Genomic DNA, 26,484 nt, shown 5'->3' on the forward strand with positions numbered 1-26,484 from the left:
TCTGAAATAAACATGAAAAAAGATAGGCAAGAAAAAACATCATAATGAAGACAGTGGTTGGTGGCAATAGGACTATGGGCAATTTTCAAAATAATGTTATATTACTTCTGTACTCAGGGGAGAGGGGCGCTAATTTTTAAAATTAAAAACAATATGTAGGTTAGCCCTAGGTTGCTAGGAAACCAGTGAATAGCAATCTGGAGAGGGCCATTTTCTGACAAAACCATCTGTCTTATAAATAGTATCAGGGTTTATGAATTTATATGCCAGCTCCAAACCAAAAAGATAAGAGTATGAGAGGTCACTACCCACTCAGAGGGAGGCAGCAATCAGATTCCACAACATTCTACAGATGTTTCTCAAATTACGGAGGGCAGATATGAATAATTTCTCCATCACTGCGAGTTGCACGTATCACCCCCAGAAGAACTGGTACAGAAGCACACATGCTGGGACCACTGCCCAAGTTTAATTTCTTTTTCTTTTCTTTTTGGGCCACATCTCACAGCAGGCATGGCTTCCCAGGTGGCTCAGTGGGTAAAGATTCTGTCTGTGATGCAGGAGACTCAGGAAACATGGGTTCGGGTTGGGAAGATCCCCTTGAGGAGGGCATGGCAACCCACTCTAGTATTCCTGCCTGCAGAATCCCTTGGACAGAGGAGCCTGGTGGGCTACAGTCCGTGGGGTTGCAAAGGGTCGGATATGACTGAGCAAGTGAGCACAAACACATACATGCACGCACGCACAGCAGACATATGGGATCTTAGCTCCCTGAGCAGGGACTGAACCCATCCATGCCTTCTGCATTAAAAATGCAGAGTCTTAACCACGACCACCAGGGAACTCCCTTGCCCAGGTTTAAATCCTGGCTCTACCAGCTATGTGACCTTAGGCAAGTCACTGGCCCTCAGTCTCACTTGTGAGATGAGGATAATAACATCTACCACAGAAGATCAACTGAGAATGTAATGAGTTCATGTGCATGAAAGTACCTGGGACAGTGCCTGGTACATGGGAAGTACCCTGCAAGTGTCAGCTATTATTACTTAAGTTTCAAAATGAAAATAGCCTTATGGAATTATAGATTATGAGAGTAACACATGCCTCTTATAGAGTATTAAGACAATATATAAAAGTATCAGGAAGAAAACGTGCTTTACCCACCAGCACAGAAACCAGCAGCACCACCGAGAAAGAACCTTGCCCAACATTTTGCCTACACTACGCTTTCAATCGCAGGGACGTTCACATACCCTGTGCACAGGCGCATACCATCTATTTTTAAACAAAAACTGGATCATACTACTCATGCTACTTTGCAGCTCACTTTTTTCAAATAACATATCACAGTTATGTGCTTACCTCATTAAATACAGATACACACCACTATGTTAATGTAAACATTCTATGGCATGAATTTACCATACTTTATTAAACTACTTCCCTTTCAGAACTAATTTAGAATTTTCCCAGGTTCCCTCTAATACAAATAATGCTTCATGAACATCCTTTTCCATTACCTTTGGATATGAGTTCAATCATTTCTAACTTTCAGATTTATTTCCAGAAGCAGAACTGTTAGGTTCAAGAAATGAACTTTTACATTTCAGATACACTGGGGAACTGCCTTCAAAAACTGCCTTCAAAAAGGATGATCAGGATATTCATTTTAAAATATAGACTTTTGGATAGCAGCCATCCTGACTGGCGTGTAATGGTACCTCATTGTAGTTTTGATTTGCATTTCTCTGATAATGAGTGATGTTGAGCATCTTTTCATGTGTTTGTTAGCCATCTGTATGTCTTCTTTGGAGAAATGTCTGTTTAGTTCTTTGGCCCATTTTTTGATTGGGTCATTTATTTTTCTGGAATTGAGCTGCAGGAGTTCCTTGTATATTTTTGAGATTAATCCTTTGTCTGTTGCTTCATTTGCTATTATTTTCTCCCAATCTCAGGGCTGTCTTTTCACCTTACTTATAGTTTCCTTTGTTGTGCAAAAGCTTTTAAGTTTCATTAGGTTCCATTTGTTTATTTTTGCTTTTATTTCCAATATTCTGGGAGGTGGGTCATAGAGGATCCTGCTGTGATTCATGTTGGAGAGTGTTTTGCCTATGTTCTCCTCTAGGAGTTTTATAGTTTCTGGCCTTACATTTAGATCTTTAATCCATTTGAGTTTAAAATATAATTTAGGCAGGAAACTGTTCCATAATTACCAAAGAAACACATTATTATCATTTCTTGAATTTTATTACTATCTCAGATATTTGTGGCTAAGTGCAATATTTTTAAAAATAATATTCTTAAGATAATCAAGGGTGCTAAGATTCAATTTTTTTTTTTAATTCCAGTTGTATGGGGTTTTTTAATGTTGAAAGACTATTCTGAAGATTAAAAACAAACAACACAAAATCTCCTGTATCTCAACAAAGCAGCCAATACCTTAAAACAATAAAGTTCAAAATACAAAACCATAAAAAATGTCAGAAAAGCCCTAACCAGGATTTTCAGAAAAGCTGCCAGAAGAAGTTGCCCTACCTGAGAAATAGGAGTCACCACGAGCTGGTCAATCCCTGTCTTAGAATTGTACACCTTCTGCTTCACGAATCCAGGGTCCACCACATAGTAAATGCCATCAATAGTCAGCGATGTCTCCGCAATGTTGGTGGCAATCACGACCTGCAGGCAAGAGTTACGTAGCTGGATTGAACTGCCCAGTCTCAGTTCTGAGGTGTGAAATCAGACTTCTGAACTCGGGTATCCTTCCGAAGAGGTTGTGCAGCTCTCTCCCTCTCTCTAGATGGTTAGAGAGCACTTAATCTCTGTTTGGCTTCAAATGGGTGGAAGGGGAGGTGCCTTCATCTTATAGTGTTAGGCTGGGGAGGGAGTGGTACCTGAGAGAAGTGGAGTAGGAAAAAGCAATGGCCAGGCAAAGCCAATTTCATTTGTACAAATGGCTACATCCTTCATTTTCTAGATCCAATGCTGATTACTACAATTTTAATTTTCTAGCACCCTGGGAAAGCAGAGATTTCCTGGTATCACATGTGCCAGTGCAAAACGAGATTTTCCTTCCCCCACAGGGACATATGTACTACAAAATGAGCTGTTTGTGTATGTGGAACAAGAGGGAGACTTTTTTTTCTGATCATAAAATGAACCACGAGGCAGCAGAGGAATTTCACGATCTGTGTGTAAAAAGCAGCATATGTGATCTAGATTATTGGTCTCAGCCTGGTACTGCCACTCTTCTTCCACCCAGAGGTTCAGACAATAAAACACAATTGCTTGGAAAAATCATTGCCAGGAGGCACCAGAACGTCTCGCCTCATGCCAGCATTTTACTGGCCCTGAAAGGCTCCTACCTGCCAGAGAACTCCCCTGTGGAGAGAAGCACGATCACCAGGAACAGAGGAGGAGTCACCGTTTTCCTCTCAAACCTGCTCCTCTTCATTTGCCTCCTCAGCACCATCTTCCATCTAGCTGCCCAAGCCAGAAACCTGGTAGTCATTCCTGACTTCTCCCCGCTGCCCTTCCCTAAATCTCCAGGCGCCCACTATGTCTTGACCGTTCTAACTCTTCAATGTTATTCAGATCCATCTGTCTTCCAGATGGTTACCAGATTCATTCTGGTGATCATTTTATAATGTATGCAAATGTCAAATCACTTTGTAGTACCCCTGAAACTAACATAATGTTGTACATCAACTGTATTTCAATTAAAAAAGAAAATCCATCTGTCTTCCATTCCTAGGTATGTACTCAAGAGAAAAGAAAACATATGTCCACACGAAAACTTGTAAACAAATGTTCACAGCAGTGTTATTCATAATAGCTAAAAGGTGGAAACAATCCAAATGTCCATCAACTGATGAATGTATAAACAAATGTTGTACATTCTGTTCTACAAGAGTATTCTTCAACAGTAAAAAGAAATGAAGTGCTTATACATGCTACAACATGGATGGATCTTGAAAACACACTAAGTGAAAGAAGCTAGTCCCCAAGGACCACAAATTATGATGACTCCATTTATATGACATGTCCAGAACAGGTGAATCCAGAGACAGAAAGCGGTTCCCAGGGGCTGAGCAGAGGGGTGAATGGGGGATGATTTCTAAAGGGTCTCTTTTGGGGATGATGAGATTGCCATAAAGATTAAGTTGTAGTGATTAATGGTTAGTGATGAATGATTAATAATGGTTAATTCATGGCTGCACAATTCTGTGAATATACTAAAAAAATTCTGTGACTATACTAACGTGTACTGAATTTTATGCTTTAAAGGGGTAATTGTTCGGTAGGTAAATTATATATCTCAATAAAGCTATTACTGTAAAATCCATCTGTCTCCTTGCCCACTGTCTCACACATACTCACACAGTCAATTCCAGCTGCTGGAACTACACATCTCCCTGAAAACCCACACAGCTCTTAGCTAGGAGGGCCTGTTCTGCCGACTCAGAATGCATGTTGTCCTGCCCGACTTGTCTAGGTGAACATCCACGGGTTCTTCAGGACTAGCTTAGACCCTAACTTCCAGTAAGAACACTGGGTTGGGTGCTCCCCCTCTGGGGACCCCGCGCACTAGTAGCACTATCATACTCTATGGTAAAGGCCTGTCTACTGGTGGACGTTCCACAGCAGACAGAACCTATCCTCAGATGGCAGCCCTGTGTCTACCCCAAAGTCTGGGAAATGCTCAAAAAACAACCTGTCAAATGAAGGAAAAGGGAGGAAGAAGAGCAAGGATCACATACGAGACCCTCATTCCTTAACAAACTGGTTGGACTACTTCCTAAAATATAATACACAAGACTCACAGACACCATAAGCAATCCCCGTCAGGAACAGTTGCATACACCACGTGGTTTCAGAACACAAGCGCCTGTGTTACCTTTCTGCTGCCAGGTGGAGCTGGGTCAAAGATTCGGGTCTGCATCTCACTGGGGAGAGCAGAGTACACTGGGAGGATAATCAGTTCTGGAACATCAGGTCCCAGGGATTTCATTCTTTCATACAGGATCTCACAAGCAGTATCAATCTCTTCCTGACCAGTCAGGAAGACCAGGATATCACCTAAGAGGAGAACAGGAGCATGAACTGACTTCCCTGCTGTGTGATCTATACAAAGCCCACACTGACATTCACAGAACTCCAAAAGGTGGAAAACACTCTCCTATTCTGATCTCTAACAAATCAAGAGGTTTTCTGCTATCCATGTTTATTTTTTTTTTTTAATTTTTTAAAAATTTGTGGCTATGTTTAAATAGATGCATTTATACCCTGCATACTATTATTTATATTTTCATCACCACCACTTCAAACATGCAAACCTGAGACCTACAGACCAACCAACATTTAAAAGGCATTTTTATAAAAAATGAGCAAAAATACCCACTTCAGGACTTTTGGCCTAAGAGGGAAAATGCTCTTTATTCCCTACCTGGTGGTTCTGTTAAGTGGATCTGCATGACCGTGATCAAGCTGGCATCGAGATAATCGGTTTCAGGTTCCTTTGTGTACAATATTTCCACTGGGTATGTTCGACCTGGGATGGTAAAGATGGGAGCTTCATAGAAGTATTGAGAAAACTTCACAGCATCCAAGGTGGCTGAGGTGACAATCAGTTTCATGTCCTGCCGTTTCTGAACCGTCTAAAGGGAAATGCAATGCAGCTTACTAAAAAGGACTGCCCAAAAAAGGCACAGGTACTCAAATCCAACTCCCAGGGCTTTCCTGGTGGTCAAGTGGTTAGGAATCCTCCTGCCAATGCAGGAGAAATGGGTTCAGTCCCCAGTCCGAGAAGGTCCCACATGCCGCAGAGCAACTAAGCCCATGCGCCACAACCCGAGCCCACATACCACAACGACTAGAGCCCGTGCTCCACCAAGAGGAGCCACTGCAATGAGAAGCCCCGCACCAGAACTAGAGAGTAGCCCTGCTCTCTGCAACTTGAGAAAGCCCACATGCAGCAACAAAGACCCAGCACAGCTAAAAATAAATAATCAAGTAAGTGACTCTTAAAAAAAATAACATCTATTCCCAGAATTCAGTTTCCAACAGGCAGAAGGGTCACTGAAGAGCACCTAGTTACCTTTTTCAGCAATCCAAAGAGCACATCAGTGTGAATTGTTCTCTCATGCGCCTCATCCAACATGATGATTGCATACTGAGTGAGGTCGGGGTCGATCAGGCACTCTCGGAGCAACATCCCGTCTGTCATGTACTTGATGACTGTTTCTGGGCTGGTGCAGTCCTCAAATCGAATAGTGTACCCCACCTAAAGCAGAACAGAAGTGGAAAACCTTAGACACAAACCTCTCCTTTTTGCAATCTTCACTCACGATTTCAGCCCAGATTACTACCCATAATCTTAATAGATAGAATTTGACTAAGAGGTACAGTGATTTCCTCAAAGTAAAATCTGCCTGGGGTTTGATCCTGAACAGATCTGATGAACATGAGAAACCCTCTCTCTCTCAGGAGAAACCTGAAAAGGGGTAGTATTATTCCCAGAACAGCATCATCACCCACTCACCTCTTGGCCTAAGCAACAACCGAACTCCTCTGACACTCTTTTGGCCACAGACATGGCCGCTACTCGTCTAGGCTGGGTACATCCAATCTTGCCCCTGGAAGTGTAGCCCGCCTCCGCCAGGTACTGGGTGATCTGCGTGGTCTTCCCAGACCCTGTCTCTCCAATAACAATCAGGATCTGATTGTCATGGACAGCCTGAAAGCAACCAAATATAAGTAAGGTCATTACAATCTGCCAAACATTACCCTGGAGTAAAAAAACTGATTAAGTTCTAACATTAAAGGAGAAAAAGGGGAAACGGTGGTGCATATATGTAAGATGACAACCAGGGTTTAAATTTTTAAGTATGCATAGAAAAAAATATTAATGGTGATTTTCTATGGGTGATGTTCTTTTTTAGCTTAGTGGGTAAAGAATCTGCCTACAATGCAGGAGATGTGGGTCAGGAAGATCCCCTGGAGAAGGGAATGGCTACCCACTCCAGTATTCTTGCCTGGAAAATTCCATGGACAAAGGAGCCTGGTAGGCTACAGTCCATGCGGTCACAAAGAGTCGGACACAACTGAGTAACTAACACCTTCACTTTCAACACTTTCCCAGGTGGCTCGGTGGTATAGAATCTGCCTGCCAATGCAGGAGATGCAGTTCGATCCCTGGGTCAGGAAGATCCCCTGGAGAAGGGAATGGCAACCCACTCCAGTATTCTTGCCTGGGAAATCCCACAGACAGTGGAGCCTGGAAAGCTGCAGTCCATGAGGTCACAAAAGAGTCGGACATGACTTGTAGCAACTGAGCACACACGCACGCATAACAAATTAAAAACTTTAAAGTTTTCAATTTATTTACATTTTTGGATGCTCCAAGAAGCATGCAAGATCTCAGTTCCCCAACCAGGGATAAAACTTGGGCCCCTGCAGTGAAAGCATGGGGTCCTAACCACTGGACCACCAGAGAATTCCATGAGTATTCTTTTATTCTTTAAACTGACTCAATTATTTAAAAATGTATTGTTTTCCTTAAACTCATAAAAATACAATGATGCTAAAAGCATAAACTATCCAGCTCACCTTGATATTTTATATACATATATGTATGTTTTTTCAAGTATTATATGCACATGATTAAAGAATTCAGTAGCAAATAAAAAAGCTAAATATAGAGTTCGTTTCTACTGTCATTCTCAAATCTCCAGTACCTTACCCCCTAAAGTCACTTGATTTCTACACTGTTTATAACAGCAAAGGATTGCCATCAACCTACATGTCTATTAACACAGGACTAGTTAAATAAGCCACAGTACACCCACATAACAAAGCACTAAAAGAAAAATAGGGAACAATGCTGAGCTGTGTCACAGAGGGGGAAAAAGCAAAATACAAAACAGTATATATAATACGCTGCCATCTAGAAACACATGGTTCATATAAAATGTACGATACCTGTGTGTGTATGTGCATACATACATTTGTACTTGTTTGTATAAGAGATCATTGCAAGGATTTGCTGGAAACTAATAAAGTGCGTTGCCTCAGGAAGGTTTCATGATCTTAAATCAGATCGCAAGAAAATGGAAATAAGTACCTGAAGCAAAGACTTGCCTCAATGGGAAGTCAAGCATCCCCATTTTTCTTACTCAACACAATATTCTGCCCACTTGTAATTGCTCCAGGAATCCCCAGTTCAAATAGATTTATTTCCTCATAGAAAAAAAATGTAGACTAATATATATGTGTTTAAGTAGTTAGAAATATTGTTTTTTTTCCTACTCCCTTCAGAAAAGCCACTTCAAATGCACTGATTTCAATTAAGACATATCATTTTTAGAAAACACCCTGATTTCCCCACCAACATGTCATAAAGAGCTTCTCACCTGGACCAGCTGCTCCTTCAGCTTGTAGATGGGCAGGCTCTCCCTCTGTTCAATGATTGACATCTGGGTTTTTTTTCCATATGAAGCTTTGTTGCCCCCAAAGGCATGCTTCTTCCACTCGGGAATGTCATTGGGCATCATCCCAATACCCCTCATGTTAGCAGCAATCTGCCTGCCTTCCGCTGTGAAGGAAAACAGGTGACTTATCAACCTCACTGTCCCTTCCCAACCCTCAACAGATCACATTTCTCCAGTACATTCCTCCTCTCTGCATCCTGTCTTTAAGCCATCATTTCTCCTCTGAACTATTATAAAAGCCTCCTAATTCACCACATCTATTTACTCTTAACCCATCCAATTCAATTCTGCAGGGTACCCTCAATAATCCTTTGGAAATTCCATTCTGATCTTGCCACTCCCCCGCTTAGAACTTTGCACCATTTCCCAGTGAACGCCAGGACTGAGCCCCAATTCCTAATGCCATCTACAAAATCCTGGCGGCCACATCTCACCCCCGCCCCCGTGAACTCCACCCATCACTCTGTTACAGCCACACAGGTTTTCTTTCAGACACCACAGCCTCAGCACAGGCTATTCCTCAGCCTGGAACATACTCCCCAACCCCCATGTCACCCCCATGGACAGACTGCTGCTGCTGCTAAGTCAAGTCAGTCGTGTCTGACTCTGTGCGACCCCATAGACGGCAGCCCACCAGGCTCTGCTGTCTCTGGGATTTTCCAGGCAAGAACCCTGGAGTGGGTTGCCATTTCCTTCTCCAATCCATGAAAGTGAAGAGTGAAAGTGAAGTCGCTCAGTCATGTCCAACTCAGCGACCCCATGGACTGCAGCCTACCAGGCTCCTCCGTCTATGGGATTTTCCAGGCAAGAGTACTGGAGTGGGTTGCCATTGCCTTCTCTGATGGACAGACTAAATCCTATTTATCCTTCAGGCCTTTGTCTTCCCAGGGAAGTGACCCACAATAGCCAACCACACCTCTACTTCGTATCTGGCACTGGTTTGTGATTTAACTAATTAGTAATTTGTTAATTATCTGGTTACTATCCATCTTCCCCACCAAATTGTAAACCTCATTAAGAGCAGGGACCATGTCTATCTTCTTCACAGCTGTATCCCCACGTACTTAACACAAACAGTATTTGTTATGACTGTATCCAACAGTCAGTTAATATTTACTACACAAAAAATTACATGAAAAGAGAAGTTTCAGAGCTGTATTATCTTTAGAATAAAAAGTTTTAAGTTATTCAAAAGAAAACAGCCAGTCTAATGATTTGACCACAGTTACAAAAACATTTAAAAAACAAAACAAACAAAAACATGCTCTAACTGAAGGGAAAAACTGAATCACCAAAGTCAAGGCTAAATCTTCAGCTATGTGATGACAGTGCCCTCCCCCTGTATATTTGAAGGTTCAGATTTTTTTTTTAAGTCCACATACCCACCAACCCCCAGAGTCCTACCATCAGGCAGAGGATCAACCCAATGTTTGTTGAGTCCCATGGGAATAGAATCCATCTCAGCTTCCCGCTGTGCTTGCTTAAGTTCCCGCCTTTCTTTGGCCAAGGCACTCTGCATCATCGCTGCTTGGGAGAGGGAGCCATCTGGATTCTAGTGCAACAGAGGACAAGGCAACAGCAGAATGGGGTCTCAGCATGTATTGAATATCCAGAAATAAAAAAGCTGCTCAAATCTAAAAGAGAGACTCACCCAGAAGAAACTTCATATCAACATATTAGACTCCATGAAAGAAGTGGATCAACTGTACCATATTCAAAGAACATGAACAAGGACAGCGATAAATCATTCAAAGAATTGGGGATTTGGGGCTTGAAGATGAGAACCCCAAGAGAGAAGCCATATTCTTGTGTATGATCCTAAGAACTAAGACCAATGTAGATGCCTCAGTAAGACATATTTAGCTCTATCTAAAGAAGTCTACTGATCAGAGCCATCTGGGGATGCAATGGGTCTCCTCAAGAGCTGGTGAATTCCCTGTCACCAACACTGTCAAGCAGACATGAGAAGACCATGTGAGACGAACTGCAGAGGATATATGGTTGGATTACAAGCAACAGTTGAGCCTTTTAAGAAACCTTCTTCCAAACCCCAAATTTTATCATAACAATTCCATGAATTCTCTTCACAGCTCTACCCTACACAACATCTAGTACTATAGCTTTCTACTGGGAACCCCAATTGATGAAGTGATCCATTAACAATTGCCCTTGAACCTGTAAGGTGATGACTCAAGCCCTAAAGCCTGGACAAAGGCAGTGATAACAGGTCCAGCACTCATATTTATCTCTGCTTCCTCCCAAAACACACTGAGACTGTAAGAATTTAAAAGGCAAAAACAACAAAGTCAACTCAATCTTCCTCTATAACAAAAACAGACCCCAACCAACAGTCATTACTGCCTCCTGTGGCCTGAGTTCTGCTTCCTCAGATCCAGTAGCCTGCTCTGAAAAACTGAATTGTCACTTTAGGAAAAGCAGTTCATGTGACACACCCAGGCTAGAGTCCCGGTGTTTCTCACCTTAACGATCTTGATAGGGCTCATGTCCATGCTTTGCTTGGTGTGCCCTCGCAGGAATGGAGGCTCTTCTTCAACCAGCTCGATCTCAAGGTCCTCATCTGAAAATCCCCCAAAAGAAAAATTAGCCAAAAACAAAAGACATAAATGACCCATCGTTCTCACATAAACCATTAATTTCCACAGGCATCAGCAATCTTTATCAAAGATAGCTCTCAAAACTCTAATGTGGGTGACTGTCTACCCTGCCCACCAGCCATTTCAAAGGCATTTGTGCTCCAGCCTAAGAACGAATCAGAGCTTCTTTCAAAAGAAGTTAAGGCTATGGAAAATTGTTGTCTGATATTCTAAATAGTACTAAGGTATCTGCCTTTCAACTTCATGTGGAATAACAACTCTTAGCCCAGAATAGATGGGGGCAAGGGGGAAAGTTCAGTTGGATAACATCAAATGTTGGCAAGGATGTAGAGCAACAGAAACTCACTTACACTTATAGTAGTAGTGTAAATTGGCACAAAAACTTTAGAAAACAATGGGGACTGCCTGGTGAAGTTGAACACATACATGTCCTGCTACCTAGTAATTCTCCTTCTACATATTCAGGAAAAAGAGACAGTCTTGCACACGTGCATTAAGAGACAAGTACAGGAATTTCATAATAAAAATTTTCATAAAGGCAAACAAAAAACCCCCAGAAAACAGCCCATATGCCCATCAAAAGTAAAATGGATAAATTATGGCAACTTTATACACAAAAAAACTCTACAGCAGTGAAAACAAATGAAATTAGACTATAAAAATCAACATACATATATACTGAAAGAATAATGGTGACTCAAGGAAAAAAAGGAAGTTCAAAAACAAACTAAACAATACAGTGTTTAGGGATAGATAGGTGATAAGATGCTAAGAAAACCAGGAAATAAGGTAAAATTGAGGATGGTGATTACCCAGATGAGGAAGGAGAAAGGTCTAATCAGAGCGAGCAGGTAAGGGCTTCAAAGGTGCTGATAAAGTTCTACTCTCATGGCAGAAAGTGAAGAACTAAACAGCCTCTTGACGAAAGTGAAAAAGGAGAGTGAAAAAGTTGGCTTAAAGTTCAACATTCAGAAAACTAAGATCATGGCATCCGGTCCCATCACTTCATGGCAAATAGATGGGAAAACAGTGGAAACAGTGGTTGACTTTATTTTTGGGGGCTCCAAAATCACTGCAGATGGTGACTGCAGCCATGAAATTAAAAGACGCTTACTCCTTGAAAGGAAAGTTATGACCAATCTAGACAGCATATTAAAAAGCAGAGACATTACTTTGTCAACAAAGGTCCATCTAGTCAAGGCTATGGTTTTTCCAACAGTCATGTATGGATGTGAGAGTTGGACTATAGAGAAAGCTGAGTGCCGAAGAACTGATGCTTTTGAATTGTGGTGTTGGAGGAGACTCTTGAGAGTCCCTTGGGCTGCAAGGAGATCCAACCAGTCCATCCTAAAGGAGATCAGTCCTGGGTATTCACTGGAAGGACTGATGTTGAAGCTGAAACTCCAATACTCTGGCCACCTGATGCAAAGAGCGGACTCATCTGAAAAGACCCTGATGCTGGGAAACATTGAGGGTGGGAGAAGAGGACGACAGAGGATGAGATGGTTGGATGGCATCACCGACTCAATGGACATGAGTTTGGGTAAACTCAGGGAGTTGGTGATGGACAGGGAGGCCGGGTGTGCTGCAGTTCATGAGGTCACAAAGAGTAGGACACGACTGAGCGGCTGAACTGAACTGAATTGGGTGGTAGGTACACAGGTTTTCATTTGTTATTGTTATATAAATCATATACACTTCATTAAGGAATTTATTTCACAATTTTTTAAAAAAATTGCCAATAGGCTGAGCTTAAAAATTGTTTCCATGGCAACTCAGAGGTAATCTAGGTGGATCCAAGATTTAGAGAACAATTACTAAAAATATGAGATCAAATTCACTCCCCAAAATACTAGAACTTCTTGTATCTTAAAAACTGATTTAAGCACCTTATATCCTAAAAACTGATCATAAGCAACAAGTATAGCAATATCTAAACATTTATTAGAAAAATGAGGTTTTTTTTCCTCCATCATGAAAAGACCCTTGTTCTTTGAGAGAAGAGGTGTGAGACCCAAAAAACAGATGAGTTTAACCACTGGTTTAAATTACAAATAAACCCTATCCATGGGTGAACTTGCCAACTGTCCTCCCAATCCATTATCCTGCTCCATCTAAGTGGCTGGTTACCTTCTTCATCATCCACTTTAGGCAGAATGCCAGTCTCTTCATCAAAGTCTGGGAACTCTTCCTTGGAAAGGACATTGGCAGCAATCATCTAGCCAAAGGATAAAAGGAAACATTTGTTGCCTGCTAGATCAACACTCTTCTTTTGACTTTATACAAAAACTTCATGTTGGAAACCAAGGTTTTTTCCTCTGCTGACCCAAGACTACAGGGCCTCAAACACCATATATTCCACCCCTGGGGGCACAACATCACGCCCAAAAGCACAGCTCAAGAGTCACATTCCCAGGACATGTTATCTGCTCCCTGACTCCACAGCACTCTGCACTTTCCATATTATGTAGAAGGTAAACCTTCCCAGTTATTTGCTTCAATTTGTCTCCTCCACTAGACCTGGAGTTCCTCAAGGGTAGGAACCATGATATATTTATCCTCACAGCCCTAGTTTTCACACAGTGACCTGGAACACTGGGGTTTTGATGTTTACTGACAAATGATGAAAACAAGAACGATCAATCAAACAGCACTTACCACATGCAGGCACTAATCTAAGAACATCACTTCTACTAACTCATTTAATCCCCACAATGCCAACACTGGCCCTGTTTTACAGATGGGGGTTCTGAGGCACAAAGAGGTAGTATGAGTTGGCTCAGGATGACAAGCTGAGTGGTCTGAAGTCAGCCCAGGCCGTCGTGCTCCAGGGTCCACCCTCGTAACCATCATGCCACACCCTGAGTGACCGTGGCCATAAAAGCAAAGGGCCCCAACCTGCTTGATCTCCCACTTCTCTGGGTCAGAGATGCGGGTAAGGCGCTTGCGCTCTAGTGAGTCATCCTCTACTTCAGGGGCACTGACGAGGGACAGGTGGGTGGGCCTGTCGGGATTCCTCATAGAGGTCTCCTCGTTGGTCTCCCCGACAAGATTCCGCCGTCGATTTGGGTTCAGATCTTCTCCAGTCTCTTGATCCACATCCTAAGGCACAAAAACAAGGGAGAGAGCTTACTTGCCATTCTCTCATGCCTCCTTGACCATCAGATGTGGAAACCAGCTGTATATCTCACCTACCTTCATGCTCAAGCTGGTTTTGGTCCCAGTGAAGGACAACACTTTGACCTTGACCCTCTGGCCTTTGCTCACCACGTCAGCCACATTGGCCACACGGCCTTCCCGCCGGAGCTCAGAGATGTGCACCAGGCCTTCCCACCGCTTCCTGAGGGAGTCAGACATATCAGGAACATTCCTAAAATACCTTTCCCCCAACCATTTTCCACCCTTGTTGGAAATGAACAAAGGGAAATGGGTCTTAAACTCAAGAGCAAAGTTCCAAGAAACTGGCCAAACAATAAACTAGAATTACCACCTTCCCAAAGAAAAAGTTGGGGGCTAGGGTGGAGGTGGGGGGGCAACAAATTCTCATCTGTGTCAACTAGCAAAAGGGTGGATCTCCTGAAGTCAGAGGAAGGAATAAAGGGCTCTATGACAGTTCATTTAAAAGGTCAACTACTCTAACAGCCTGACACAGTCACTTTTTAAAATATGAAAATCCCCAGTGATAAAAGAAATTCTGCCTTTTGCTGGTGTCATTACCTCAGTCCCTCCAGCTGCACAAAACATCCAAACTGCATGATGCTGGTAACCTTGCCGTTGTAAATGTCCCCGATGGCGGGCTCTTCTGGGGGAGGGCGGTCCACGTGCTTATCCCGCCATCTGTCCAGATTCCGCTCCCCATACTTGTCTCGGTCTTTCCGATCTCTGGGGGGACTCTGACTTCTGCTTCTGGACCGGTATCTAGACTTCCCCTTATTCCTGTCCCGGGTCCGGGAACGTGATCGAGAGCGGGACCGGTGTCTCCGCTTATGGTCTCTATCACGTTCTCGTTCTCGCTCGCGGTCACGGTCTCGCTCTCGGCTCCGGCTGCGCTTCTTTTTCTTGGCCTTGTCCCTAGCAACAAATACTTGTTTGAAAAACAAAACCAGCCCAATTCCATCCTCTCCTTCCCAAGCACCTAACACAGTGCCATGAATATGGAAGGTACCCACTAAATGCTGAATTGGAGTTTCAGTGACTACAACTGACATCCCTGCAGGCCAATAACAGAGGAGACCACAAACGTATTCAGCCCTCTTTCAACCCAGATTTCTATCTTCTGAGCATCTCAGCACTTGCTGCCTAAACACTCTCACCAGGGAGGAGTGAAAATAGATCCAACAGCATGGTATGTGGCCAGTCTAGATTCTGTAAATTCACCCAGAGTTTTGCTTGGCTGGTCCACAATTCAACTATCACTATATCCTAAACTTGCAAAGGACAGGACGTTAGGGACAAACCGGTGCTCGGAGTCTCTGTGCTTCTCCTGGCCTGCTGCACTGGGCATCAAGGCCTCCAGTTCTTTCAGGACATCCACAGCGACTTTCACGTCATCCTCGTCCAGCATGGTCTACGGAGACAGAGGCAGCCACGTCAGGAGAAAAGGGGACAAGAAAAATCCACTCTCAAAAATCTGTACTTCAGGGTCATCTGCAAATCTAACAGTCCCTACAGTTCTGACCACTAATGTGAGGGAAGCAGAGGGGGCAGAGATTTCCAACACAATTTGAGACAGAGGGAGAAGGAATGAGCAAAGGTTCCTGGAAGTCATTTCCACACTTGGCAAATCCCCTTTGTCCTTAATACAAGCCTTATGGTGGCAATTAGGTACCACCCCTTCCATGAAAGCATGCAAGTGGTGATTATGAACAGAAAGTAGACATCAAAATTTTTACACAGCACTCTCCCTCTATACTCCCTTCCCTCTTTCATCTCTTTACTTTTCTTCATAGTTCTCATTGCTATCAGCTATATCATCTATTTACTTGGGTATTGCCTGTCTCCTCCCCACTAGAGGAGTTTACATGTTCATTCCCTGCCCCAGTACGAGGGTGTAATGTCCAAGAGGGCAGACACTCTAGTCTATTTTGTTCACCATTCACCACTGTACCCTGATAGTTATAACAGCTTGGCATATAGTAGGTACTAGCGAAATTAAAAAATCAAAACACTTTGAATCTGCCTGCCAGTGCAGGAGATGCAGGTTTGATCCCTGGGTCAGGGAAGATCCCCTGGAGTAGGCAAGCCGCTCCAGTATTCTTGCCTGGAAAATTCCATGGACAGAGGAGACTGGTGGGTTACAGTCCATGGGGTCGAAAAGAGCCAGACAAGGCTGAACACATACACACAATATGTAACAAAGAAAAAAACCTAATTTTGCACAACAGGCAGTTGTTTCAGAACTTTAAGTTATTTCATACCTATCCCATATCCCTTAATCATTGCTTCCCACAATTCCCAATCTCATTTCCCTGGAATATCATTCTCTGAACCCTTTAACACTACTCTATACACAGTATGTGCTCAGGGAGTGGCCAGACACTTTTACTTTGAAAAATACTAATATTTTTCAAGGCAAACTTAAAATTAATAACTAATGAGACAGAGAAAAGGGGTGAAGTGGGGGGACATGTTGCTGCAGTAGACAAGCTCAAAATGGTATCAGTACCCGAACAGAAGGGTTGTCTGGTTGGCAAAGGACTGGGAAGAGTTCCTTCAGCTTTTCTTTTTCAGTTTTGGGCTTAACAACTGGATCTTAATTCAGTAAAAGCATGAAAGGGTAAAAAAAAAAAAAAAAGACATAATTAATATTCTTAGTGATTAAGAGAAAAACTTAACATTAGATTTGCATCAAACTAAAAACATTTTTCTACATATTACTCTTATACTATAAACATAATTCAACTTCCTAAAAAAAAACTGATTACAAAACCCTCAACAACTATACTGGCATGGGGATGGGGAGTGTGATTCAGTATGCATTTGAATGGTTATGTCATTACTTTAATCTACTTGTTCAGCAGCTACAGCAAGGTAAACAAATGCAATTTACAGGATGCTCACAACCTAAACCACACTGGAATCGAAGCTTGGCTAGAAGCTCTGCTCACCTTTGCTAGTAGCAGGCTTTGCTGGAGGCCGCATGGTTTGTATGAGACGCAGCAAGTTACTAATGAGAGAATCCTTTGAAAAGAAACAGAACAAAGATTGTCAGCTCCTGGATCAGTGCTTACAAACACTAAGAAAAGGAGTGTCCTTTAGAAAAAGTGGTAATGCACCTGAATTTAGCAAATTCAGGGACAAATAAAGCAGAGTGTCAACCCGATGTGGCCCAAACCTAGTAACGTAGCCTCAGAGAAAACTGATATTTATGACTCTTTGCAGGGATGAAACTTAGTTCCCTTCAACTATTTTATTTCCCATGGTTTAGAACTACTTTTCACACCTAGACTCTTGTTTTTGACTTCCTGATTCACAGAAAAAGAATGTAAGCACCCATAAAGATTTAATAATGGAAATTCTGCCCCATTTTCCTAGAAAGGTGTCACAGGCAATTCAGTTATATCACCACTGCTTAGTGGCATGAAAACATCACATACTTAATGGTTCACTTTACTGGTATGTACTATCAAAATTTAAATCAAACAGTGATATTAAAACAAAACAGGGGTCTCTATGTACACATACCGTGAATTCTGCACCATTTTTGACCAGTGAAGCCTTGAAAGTATCAAAGGTGGTATTTTTCTCAGCAAGACTGATCACAAATTCAGCTGCAAATGAGAAAAGGGATTAAAACCAGGAGAATGGAGACTTTAGGAAGAAATCAGTTTCAAGTATGTTAAAAATAAAACCAGTTTGGTTATCCAACAGTCTTCGGTCTCCATAAAAAACAAAAAGCACCATTCAGTAAGAGTAGAGAAAGAATTTAGATTACCAAGATTATCCATGTATGGCCTAGTTAATCTTCATAAATAAAAAGAAGACATGGATCACCAGGCCTGTGAGTGCATTTGAGAGAGAAAGACCTCCTTGTCGCAGATCACTGTGCTCTTCATGAAACTACTAGGCATGCACTCCGCCATACAGATTCTACAGGCACGCATGTCCAAGGTCATGAGCCGACACACATATGCACAGGCATGCACACATGGACACAATAGGATGCTTTCCACAGTTTCTGAAAGGACACACACGATCTGTAATATATATGAGGGCCAGGCAGCGGCCGGGTGGTACAACATCCAAGTTGGTGAAAGACTCATTTGCTCCCCACCCCCAAATTTCACAAACCTGCCTATGTTCTCAAAATTTCCAACATAAGAACTATTTATTAATTAAGAGACTTTCAGGACAAAAGTGCATTTTATGATAGATTGAGAAAATAGCCTCAACTTCTAATGATTTCAGTTGGACTTTTTTTTTTGGTCATGCCGTATGGCTTTCAAGATCTTAGTTCCCCAACCAGGCATTGAACCCAGGTCCTAGGTAAGGAAAGTATGGAGCCCTAACCACTGGACCACCAAGCAATTCCCTTCATTTGGATTTTAATCCTAAAAAATAATAATGATAACATGGAAGATTTAGATAACCAACTTATAAACTAGTACCACAGACCACTTCCATGCTGAAATTTGCCTTTACCTTTTTTATGATGTTAAGTGGAAGCCAGATGCCATCAGGTTTTTATTTAATAAGTTAATAACAACAGTGCCAATGGTTAAGACTTCTCAAACATCTACTACATTCCAGGCACTATGCTAAGTGCTTCACATGGGTTACTCCCATGGTTCTCACACAACCCTTATAGGTAGGTAGTACTACTGTCCCTGTTTCACAGATGAGGAGGCTAAGGGTTTGAGACAATGACCTACCCAAAAATAACTGGTGGAACCAGAAATGGAATCCAGAAATCTGATTTCAGAGCCCAAATTCTTTAAAGAATGTGGACAGAGAACTAAATCACATGGTGCTAGTCATACAATGCTCAAAAAAGCCAATCCTAAAGCAGTCACCAGCATTCACACTGTAGCTGTCATTAATGAGGATTTATTTTTAATTTTCAGAATTATATGAGGACATCATATAACTGAACAATCAAAAATGAATAAGTAATTAAAAACAAGCTCATTGTTGAAAACAGGAAAAATAATGACACTGATTTAAATGATAATACATCAAGGTCAAAATTAAAATATCAAGTCAACAAGTAAAACACACAAGAAATAAATATATAACTTTCTGTTATGAAAACCAACTCTGGCAATTTAGCTTTTTTGTTACTAAAACCAACTCTGGCAATCACACTTTTCCTATATTACTATTTTTAATGTTACTGGTTCCATAAATCTGTGTTTAACAGTGTGATACTGTGATTTATAAGAACAAACACATTTGATTTCCATCCCTGGAGTGGAGCTCCTAACCCTTGGAATTTCCTAAATGCAGAGAATAAGTTTTTGTGTTTTGTTTTTTTTTAACTTTTCTGAGATAACATCAGGAAAGCCCCTAGGTAACTAGGATGAGGGTTAGTTGTCAAGGAAACCAATCAAGAACTTTCAGCCCCACCCTGAAAGGGGTGAAAGGAGAAAGGCTAGAGGAGAGGAGCCTCTCTCTAGGGGAGAAAGGCTAGAGATTGAGTTCAGTCATCAATGGTTGGATGGCATCATTCATCCACGGATATGAGTTTGAGCAAACTCTGGGAAACAGTGAAGGATGGGGAAGCCTGGCGTGCTGCAGTCCGTGGGGTCGCAAAGAGTCAGACATGACTTAGCAACTGAACAACATCATCAATGGCCAATGACTTAATCAGCGGTGCCTATACAATTCAAGCTGTGCCTATTTACTGCGTGCGTGCTCATACAATGAGGCCTCCATAAATACCCAGAGAGGGTTTGGAGAGTTTCCAGGTTGGTGAATGCATGGAGGTTCAGGGAGACTGGGGCACTCAGAGAGCATGGGAGCTCCTCTCTCCTTGTTACATACCTTCCAATGAGCTGTTACATCCTTTTATAATAAATCAGTTAGTAAAATGTGTCTCTGAGTTATGTGAACCGCTCTAATAAATTAATCAAACCCAAGGAGGGGGTCATTGAAACCTCCAATCTATAGCAGGTGACAACCTGGACTTCCAAGTGGCCTGTGAAGGTGGAGGTGAGGCAGTTTTGGTCCCAAGAACTTTTTGTTTCCTCTAAAACGGGCTAAGGCATTCGTACTCTGTAGTTTAAAAGAGAAGGAAACAATATAAGCCCACTGAGAGAATCTATCTTGTACTCTACTCTATTCCTAATCCCCCAGCTCAATGAACATTTGCTGAATGAAGGAACATATTACCCAGAGAGACAGCAAACTGACCACTCTATCACCTCATTATCAAAAAAAGAGTAAACTGAGAAAAAATTACACAAGACAGGCACATCTTGAAGACAGGCAAAAGAAAAGTGAACTAAAATACACAGGTGCTACATGGTAACCCTGTGAAGAACACAGTATCATCCCTATTTCACAGATAAGAAAAAACAGCTGCAGAGAAACTATGTATCTTACCCTCGATCATACTTCTAACCTCCCTGACCCCTCTTCCTCATGCATGTGTCCCTTTCTTCCATCTCTCCAACTGATGACTTTATCTTCATTTAGAAAACAGAACTGTCAAATGGGAACTCTCTCCTTCATCTCCCTACCACCTACCCCTAAATCCATCTGCATTTAAAATCACATTCTGCCCTCCTTCCGGTTAAAATGAAGCATCCCTGTGCCTATCAAGTCAATTCCTCCACCCATGCCCTAGACCCCATCCATCCCTCTGCCTCCACAAGGATTCCACCTGCCTGCAGCCTGAGCTGTGGGGCCCTAGTCTTCTCCATTTCCTCAGTTTGTATTCTCCGCACGTGCATTTTGTCCCAAGACGTCTAGTGTTTGAGAGACACTACACATTGGTGCTTCAGAGACAGTATAAGCATGAATGGTGAAGAGCACAGTTAAAGTTACAGACTTGGATTCCAAACCAGGCTCACACACATTTGATATGTGACCTTGAAGAGAGTTACTTAATTACTCAGAGCCTTGTTTTCCTAATCTATAAACAGAAAATACTATCTCACAGAGTGCTATGAAGAGCAAATAAGATAAAGTAAAACACTAAGCATAATATCTGGCACGTAGTGAGAACTCAGTAAGTGCCTGCCATGAAAATCAACATCATCATCATCATGTGACTCTACGTTGTTGCTTTTAATGCTGTTTAATTATCTGGGGCTGGGGGGCGGGGCAGGGGTGGGGGAGCAGGGGGGCAGCAAGCAGCGACGGCCCCTCCGGGTTTCACTGACGTTCTGGGAAAAGCTTTCTAACAGCTCGGCCTGGAGAATTCTCAAGAGGGGGCCACGGCCGCAGGTGCCCCGGGCCAAGTCTCTGTGACAGACACACGGACCCACACTCTAGGCCCATCAATCCCCTGTCTCCTTCCGCTTTCCTCGAGCCCAAACCCAGAGGCCGCACGAACCTCCGCAGACTCACCCAGATCCTTGTCGTTGATACCCAAGTGATTGTCCAGCTCGGTGCAAACCTTTGACACCAAAGACAGATACTCGAGTTTGGCGAGTTCTTCCGCGGGGCCTAGCTCTGTCCCAGGTACGGCTCCCGCCATGGCCACAGCCACCGCCATGGCTACGGCTTCCCCCGGCCCCTCACAGCGGGCCTCCGGAGCTACTCCCACCTGGCCCCCTCACTGCCGGCCCTCCGAGCTACTCCCGCCCCTGCTCCAGTTTCAACTTCCGGGTCGGTGCGCCTCTCTTTTGTTTACGATAAATCGAAAGCTCCAGGAACTTTTCTTGACGTAACCGGATGGATCATAGAGATCAGACAGGAAGTGCTCGAGGAAGGGACAGCTGAATGGGTTACTCAACACGCTGACGGGCGCCCTCTATAGGTCGGCGAGCTTCTTGGCCGGCTTTCAGGCACGAAAACATACACTCTCCACGCTCTTCCGCCCTGTGTCGGCAGAGGGCGACCGTGGCCTGCGCAGGGCGAGCAGAGGAATGGGGCGCCGCCACCTCCTCCCGTCTCCTCCCCCGCCTTCCCCCGCCACCTACCCGCCGCGCCTGCGCTTTAGAAGTCTTGAAAAAAAAAAAAAAAAACAACGAACCTGAATTCAACTCTGGAAGAGGCAAGATTGGCTTAACAGGAGACCCCTGTATTCCTGGGGCTTTGCATCTGCTCGGATCTTGACTATTCCAAGCGATTCTGTAACAAATCAGCAGGCGATGGAGCCTGGTTCTGTCATTAACTCACTTTACAGATGAAGAAACTGATACTCCCACTCCCTAGCTCTTGGGCCTTAGTTTTCTCATCTGTAAACTTGGATAATATTACTCTAACTGGGTTTAGGTGATGACCAAATGAGATAACTATACAAGGATCCTGATTCATAAACACAGTACAATGGCAGTTGCTATAATCCTAAAGCTGAGATAGTGGTCCCCATCAAGTCTGTCAAACATAGATCCCCAAAGTCAGACACCAGAGAGCCACCTGGCTTCTCTGCTGTGAACACCACTTCTCAACCCCCAGTTTTCCAGACGGTAATACACTCAGTCCTCTCAGAAGTTCCCTCAAATATCAGCTGTGCTGTGAACCCAAAGTCAGTGAGCTCAGGTCTCCCAGCTTCTGCTTCAGGTCCCCTTTTCCTTTGTGACAACCTATGGTGAGGTGAGGGGCTTCCCAAGTGGCTCAGTGGTAAAGAATCTGCCTGTCAAGTAGGAGACACGGATTCAATCCCTGGGTCTGGAAGAGTCCCTGGAGAAGGAAATGGCAACCCTCTCCAGTATTCTTGCTGGGGAAATCCCATGGACAGAGGAGTCTGGGGGGTGACTGTCCAATGGCGTTGCAAAGAGTTGGACACAACTTAGCAACTGAACAGCAGCAGCCGCAACATGGTGAGGTGAGGATTTCCCACACCCCACCGCTCTGCATGGTGAACAAGGAAGCAGGAGTCACCCCCAAGTGCCTTTTGATGGCCTTCTCATCAAAAGGGGGAGAGTCAGACCCTTTTGCTTTTAGCTTCAGGGTACATTACACTACTGCGTCTTTGAACTCTGTTCTTTCATCATCTCACTGTAGTTCTCATCACTTCCAAGAGCTTCGTGTTTCCAGGATCGTAAGGATCAGCACTGTACCCTCTGTGTTCTTCCCACTCCCCTTTCTCTTCCTTTGTTCCCACATGAATGGGATGGAAAATCTTGCACCTGATTCAACAAGCTCAACTTATCAGCTCGGAGCAGGGCTACCTGGGGCTTATTCTACTGAATTCTTTTCTTTGTGCTTCTTTGCCTTTCAAAATATATATATACGTTTATGTTCTGCTTTCCTCCAATATTTAAATGGATGGGGGAAGAAAACATGGAGTTTGTTTTGTTCTAAAAGCTCTGAGGGGAAAAAAAGCTATAGAACCATAATATGTAGTACTGGTAACAGTACTATAGGAAAACTACAAAAACTTTTTTAATTTGGGGGGGAATTATTGAACACACATCTCAATAATAAATAATAACAAGAAAACATTGATTTTATTTGTATATGCCATTAAGTACAAATTTTCAGAAGTCAAAGTTTCTTATGCAGTACACAAATACCCTGTGATACCAAGGGATGCTTTTTGAAGCCAGAGGAGAACATTAAGTACATAGATACTGATAAATTGATAGCCCAAACACACAGGCATGTGGAATCTTCCTCTCTCTCCCCATGAAAGACACTGAACCAAATGTAGCATAAAAGTGAGTTCACGGCAGGGAGGGATAAATTGGGAGATTGGGATTGACATGTACACACTACTATATATAAAACAGATAACTAATAAGGGCCTACTATATAGCACAGGGAAAAGAATCTAAAAAGCAGTGGGTATATGTATGACTGATTCATTTTGCTGTACATCTGAAACTAACACAACATAGTAAATTAACTGTATTCCAAAAAATATTTTTAAGTGAGTTTATTCTTACAAGGGTATATTATATAACACAGGAAATACAGCCAATATTTTATAACTATAAATAGACTATAACCTTAAAAATTATGACTGTGAATCACTATGTTGTACGTCTGAAACTTACATAATAATGTACATCAAGTATACATCAATAAAAAATAAATAACTTTTAAGTGAATTAATTCTGGGAATTCCCTGGCAGTCCAGTGGTTAAGACCCCCCACTTTCAATGCCAAGAGCCTGGGTTCAACCCCTGGTCCAGGAACAAGGATCCCTCAAGCCACACAGTGTGGCCAAAAAACAAAAGTGAATTAATTCACGTTGAATATATTTGGATATATTCTGGATTGTCCTTTGAATATATTTCCAAATATTATACCAGATAAGGACTTCCCTGGCAGTCCAATGGTTAAGACTCTGTGCTTCCACTGCAGGGGGTGTGGGTTCCATCTGGGAAACTAAGATCCCATGTGCTGCAGGGTGGGGCCAAATAAAACAAAAAGAAAGAAATATTATACCAGGTATAATTAATTGCTCATCAGTATTATATTACTTTCCTTAGACAGCCTCCATTTGGCTTCTTAAATACAGCTATTGATGGTTCCCAGTAAATAACCTGCCTTCACAAGACAATATTTAAAATATTGAAACAAAGAGCTTATGCTTAATCACTACCACCACCCATCATAGATAAGAAATGATTTCCCACCCCAATCCAATAGTAACAAGGGCTTTGCTTTTATGCCTATTCCTAGACTGACGTACATATTCAACTCTCACCACAATTCCCACATTATTTCTGTTTTGTCCCAGAGACTGGTCCCAGCTGCTGGCATTGGGATAAGAACTTGGGGGTTGGGGGAAAGTAGGAAACAGAGAAGAAAGTCTTGAGTTGCTGGGCAATCCTAGTCTAGATTCTGGGGGAGGGCAGAAAGAACATAAGTGTGTGGAGTTGATAGATGGCATCCTTGGGGAAGTTGGTGAGAAGAACCACTGGACTTCCTGTCACCAAAACAAAATGGTATTGCTGCAAGCAAGACAGCCCTGACTTTTTCTGCTAGGACCTTAGGGGAGACACCTCTGCTCTGGAAGCCAAAATCAGAATGATTTGCTTGGGGCTGCCCTGGTAGCTCAGATGGTAAAAGCATCCACCTGCAATGCAGGAGACCTGGGTTCCATCCCTGGGTTGGGAAGATCCCCTGGAGGAGGGCATGTCATCCCACTCCAGTATTCTTGCCTGGACAATCCCATGGACAGAGGAGCCTGGTAGGCTGTAGAGTCCATGGGGTTGCAAAAAGTCGGACATGACTGAGCAGCTTCACTTTCACTTTCACTGCTCTACTGTGACCTGACCTAATCAGAGAGCCTGGGAACCAACTGAAAGACATCCATGCCAGTGGCCAGAACCCTTTCATCTGAGGCCTTTGCTGAGAGGGACAGAAGCCCATAGAGAGTGAAGTAGTGAAATATCCCTCTTTTTATTCACTCTTTCCCCCCAAACTCTTCTCCAAATTTGAATCGATTCATCAGTGATGTACTGAACATCTACTTTGTGCCCAGGCACTGTGATAGGTTCTGGAAAGTATCATTAGGGATCAGAAAGGCAGTGGAAAGTCATCAAGGAAGAACTAGAATATTCTTAATGCCACACTCATGGCTGGTGGCAGAGCTGTGTTTTTTACTCCAGTCTCTCTGCTGCCTAAACAGGAGGGCAGGTGATTGGGAGACCAAAAAACAAAGCACACGTCAGGTCAGCTGAGGGCAGCCGGGGGAGGGAAGGGGGCGGATGGGGCCAGGGCCACCTCACAGGACCGTTCCTCCTGTTGCAATCCTTTATTTGTCTGCCTTATCTTCCAATGCCCAAGCACAACCTCCATTTTGCCCCAACTGTCCCTGACCTTAAATTTCCCCTCTTTTCAGGCCATCAACCTGCCATCCACATTAATAATGGATGTTTTGAGCTCTAAATTCTCCAAAGTTTTATGGTAGTAGGCAAAAAAAAAAAAAAAAATTCCTTCTTAACAGGCTTTTTCTGTTTTTGTCACAGTCAAGTCTCCTCCTTTCTCTCCCACTTTAAGGGCTGTCTTTAAAATGTCAAGGAAAAAAAAAAAAATCAGACACCCTTAGGAGGTGAACTTGTTAAGAGAATTTATTCCCCTATCTCTACCTCCTCACCCTCTGTGGGAGTGGTAAGAAATTTTCACATGTTTATTTAATCATGTGAAATGTTGAAATGCTAATCATCCTTTAAGTGACTGAGCTTCAGGATCTAGTGGATATTTTGTAGACTTCATTTAGGTCGATTTTCTTTAAAAAGAAAAGAAATTTTTAAATGAATATTACAAGTCTAGGAAACAAAGTGACAAGTTATACAGAGCTTTTTTTTTTTTTTTTTTCT

General features: G+C 42.8%; 1 protein-coding gene across 1 annotated transcript in view; it reads right to left on the reverse strand.

The window, feature by feature from the left end:
- DHX8 (DEAH-box helicase 8) overlaps positions 1 to 21,895 on the reverse strand; it is a 28,305-nt gene extending 6,410 nt beyond the window's left edge. The window contains exons 1-17 of the mRNA XM_043467566.1: positions 21,614 to 21,895; positions 17,786 to 17,871; positions 17,209 to 17,281; positions 16,767 to 16,852; positions 15,559 to 15,668; positions 14,819 to 15,172; positions 14,297 to 14,441; positions 14,000 to 14,203; positions 13,232 to 13,319; positions 10,967 to 11,064; positions 9,891 to 10,038; positions 8,409 to 8,590; positions 6,539 to 6,733; positions 6,095 to 6,280; positions 5,444 to 5,654; positions 4,895 to 5,076; positions 2,536 to 2,676 (exon numbers count right to left, since the gene is read on the reverse strand). Of these exons, the coding sequence (XP_043323501.1) occupies positions 2,536 to 2,676; positions 4,895 to 5,076; positions 5,444 to 5,654; positions 6,095 to 6,280; positions 6,539 to 6,733; positions 8,409 to 8,590; positions 9,891 to 10,038; positions 10,967 to 11,064; positions 13,232 to 13,319; positions 14,000 to 14,203; positions 14,297 to 14,441; positions 14,819 to 15,172; positions 15,559 to 15,668; positions 16,767 to 16,852; positions 17,209 to 17,281; positions 17,786 to 17,871; positions 21,614 to 21,761 (2,637 nt within the window). The 5' untranslated portion in view covers positions 21,762 to 21,895. The remainder of the gene's footprint in view (positions 1 to 2,535; positions 2,677 to 4,894; positions 5,077 to 5,443; positions 5,655 to 6,094; positions 6,281 to 6,538; positions 6,734 to 8,408; positions 8,591 to 9,890; positions 10,039 to 10,966; positions 11,065 to 13,231; positions 13,320 to 13,999; positions 14,204 to 14,296; positions 14,442 to 14,818; positions 15,173 to 15,558; positions 15,669 to 16,766; positions 16,853 to 17,208; positions 17,282 to 17,785; positions 17,872 to 21,613) is intronic.
- Between the last annotated feature and the right edge of the window lie 4,589 nt (positions 21,896 to 26,484).

This window comes from Cervus canadensis, chromosome 1 (genome assembly GCF_019320065.1).
Source record: "Cervus canadensis isolate Bull #8, Minnesota chromosome 1, ASM1932006v1, whole genome shotgun sequence".
NCBI lineage: Eukaryota > Metazoa > Chordata > Mammalia > Artiodactyla > Cervidae > Cervus > Cervus canadensis.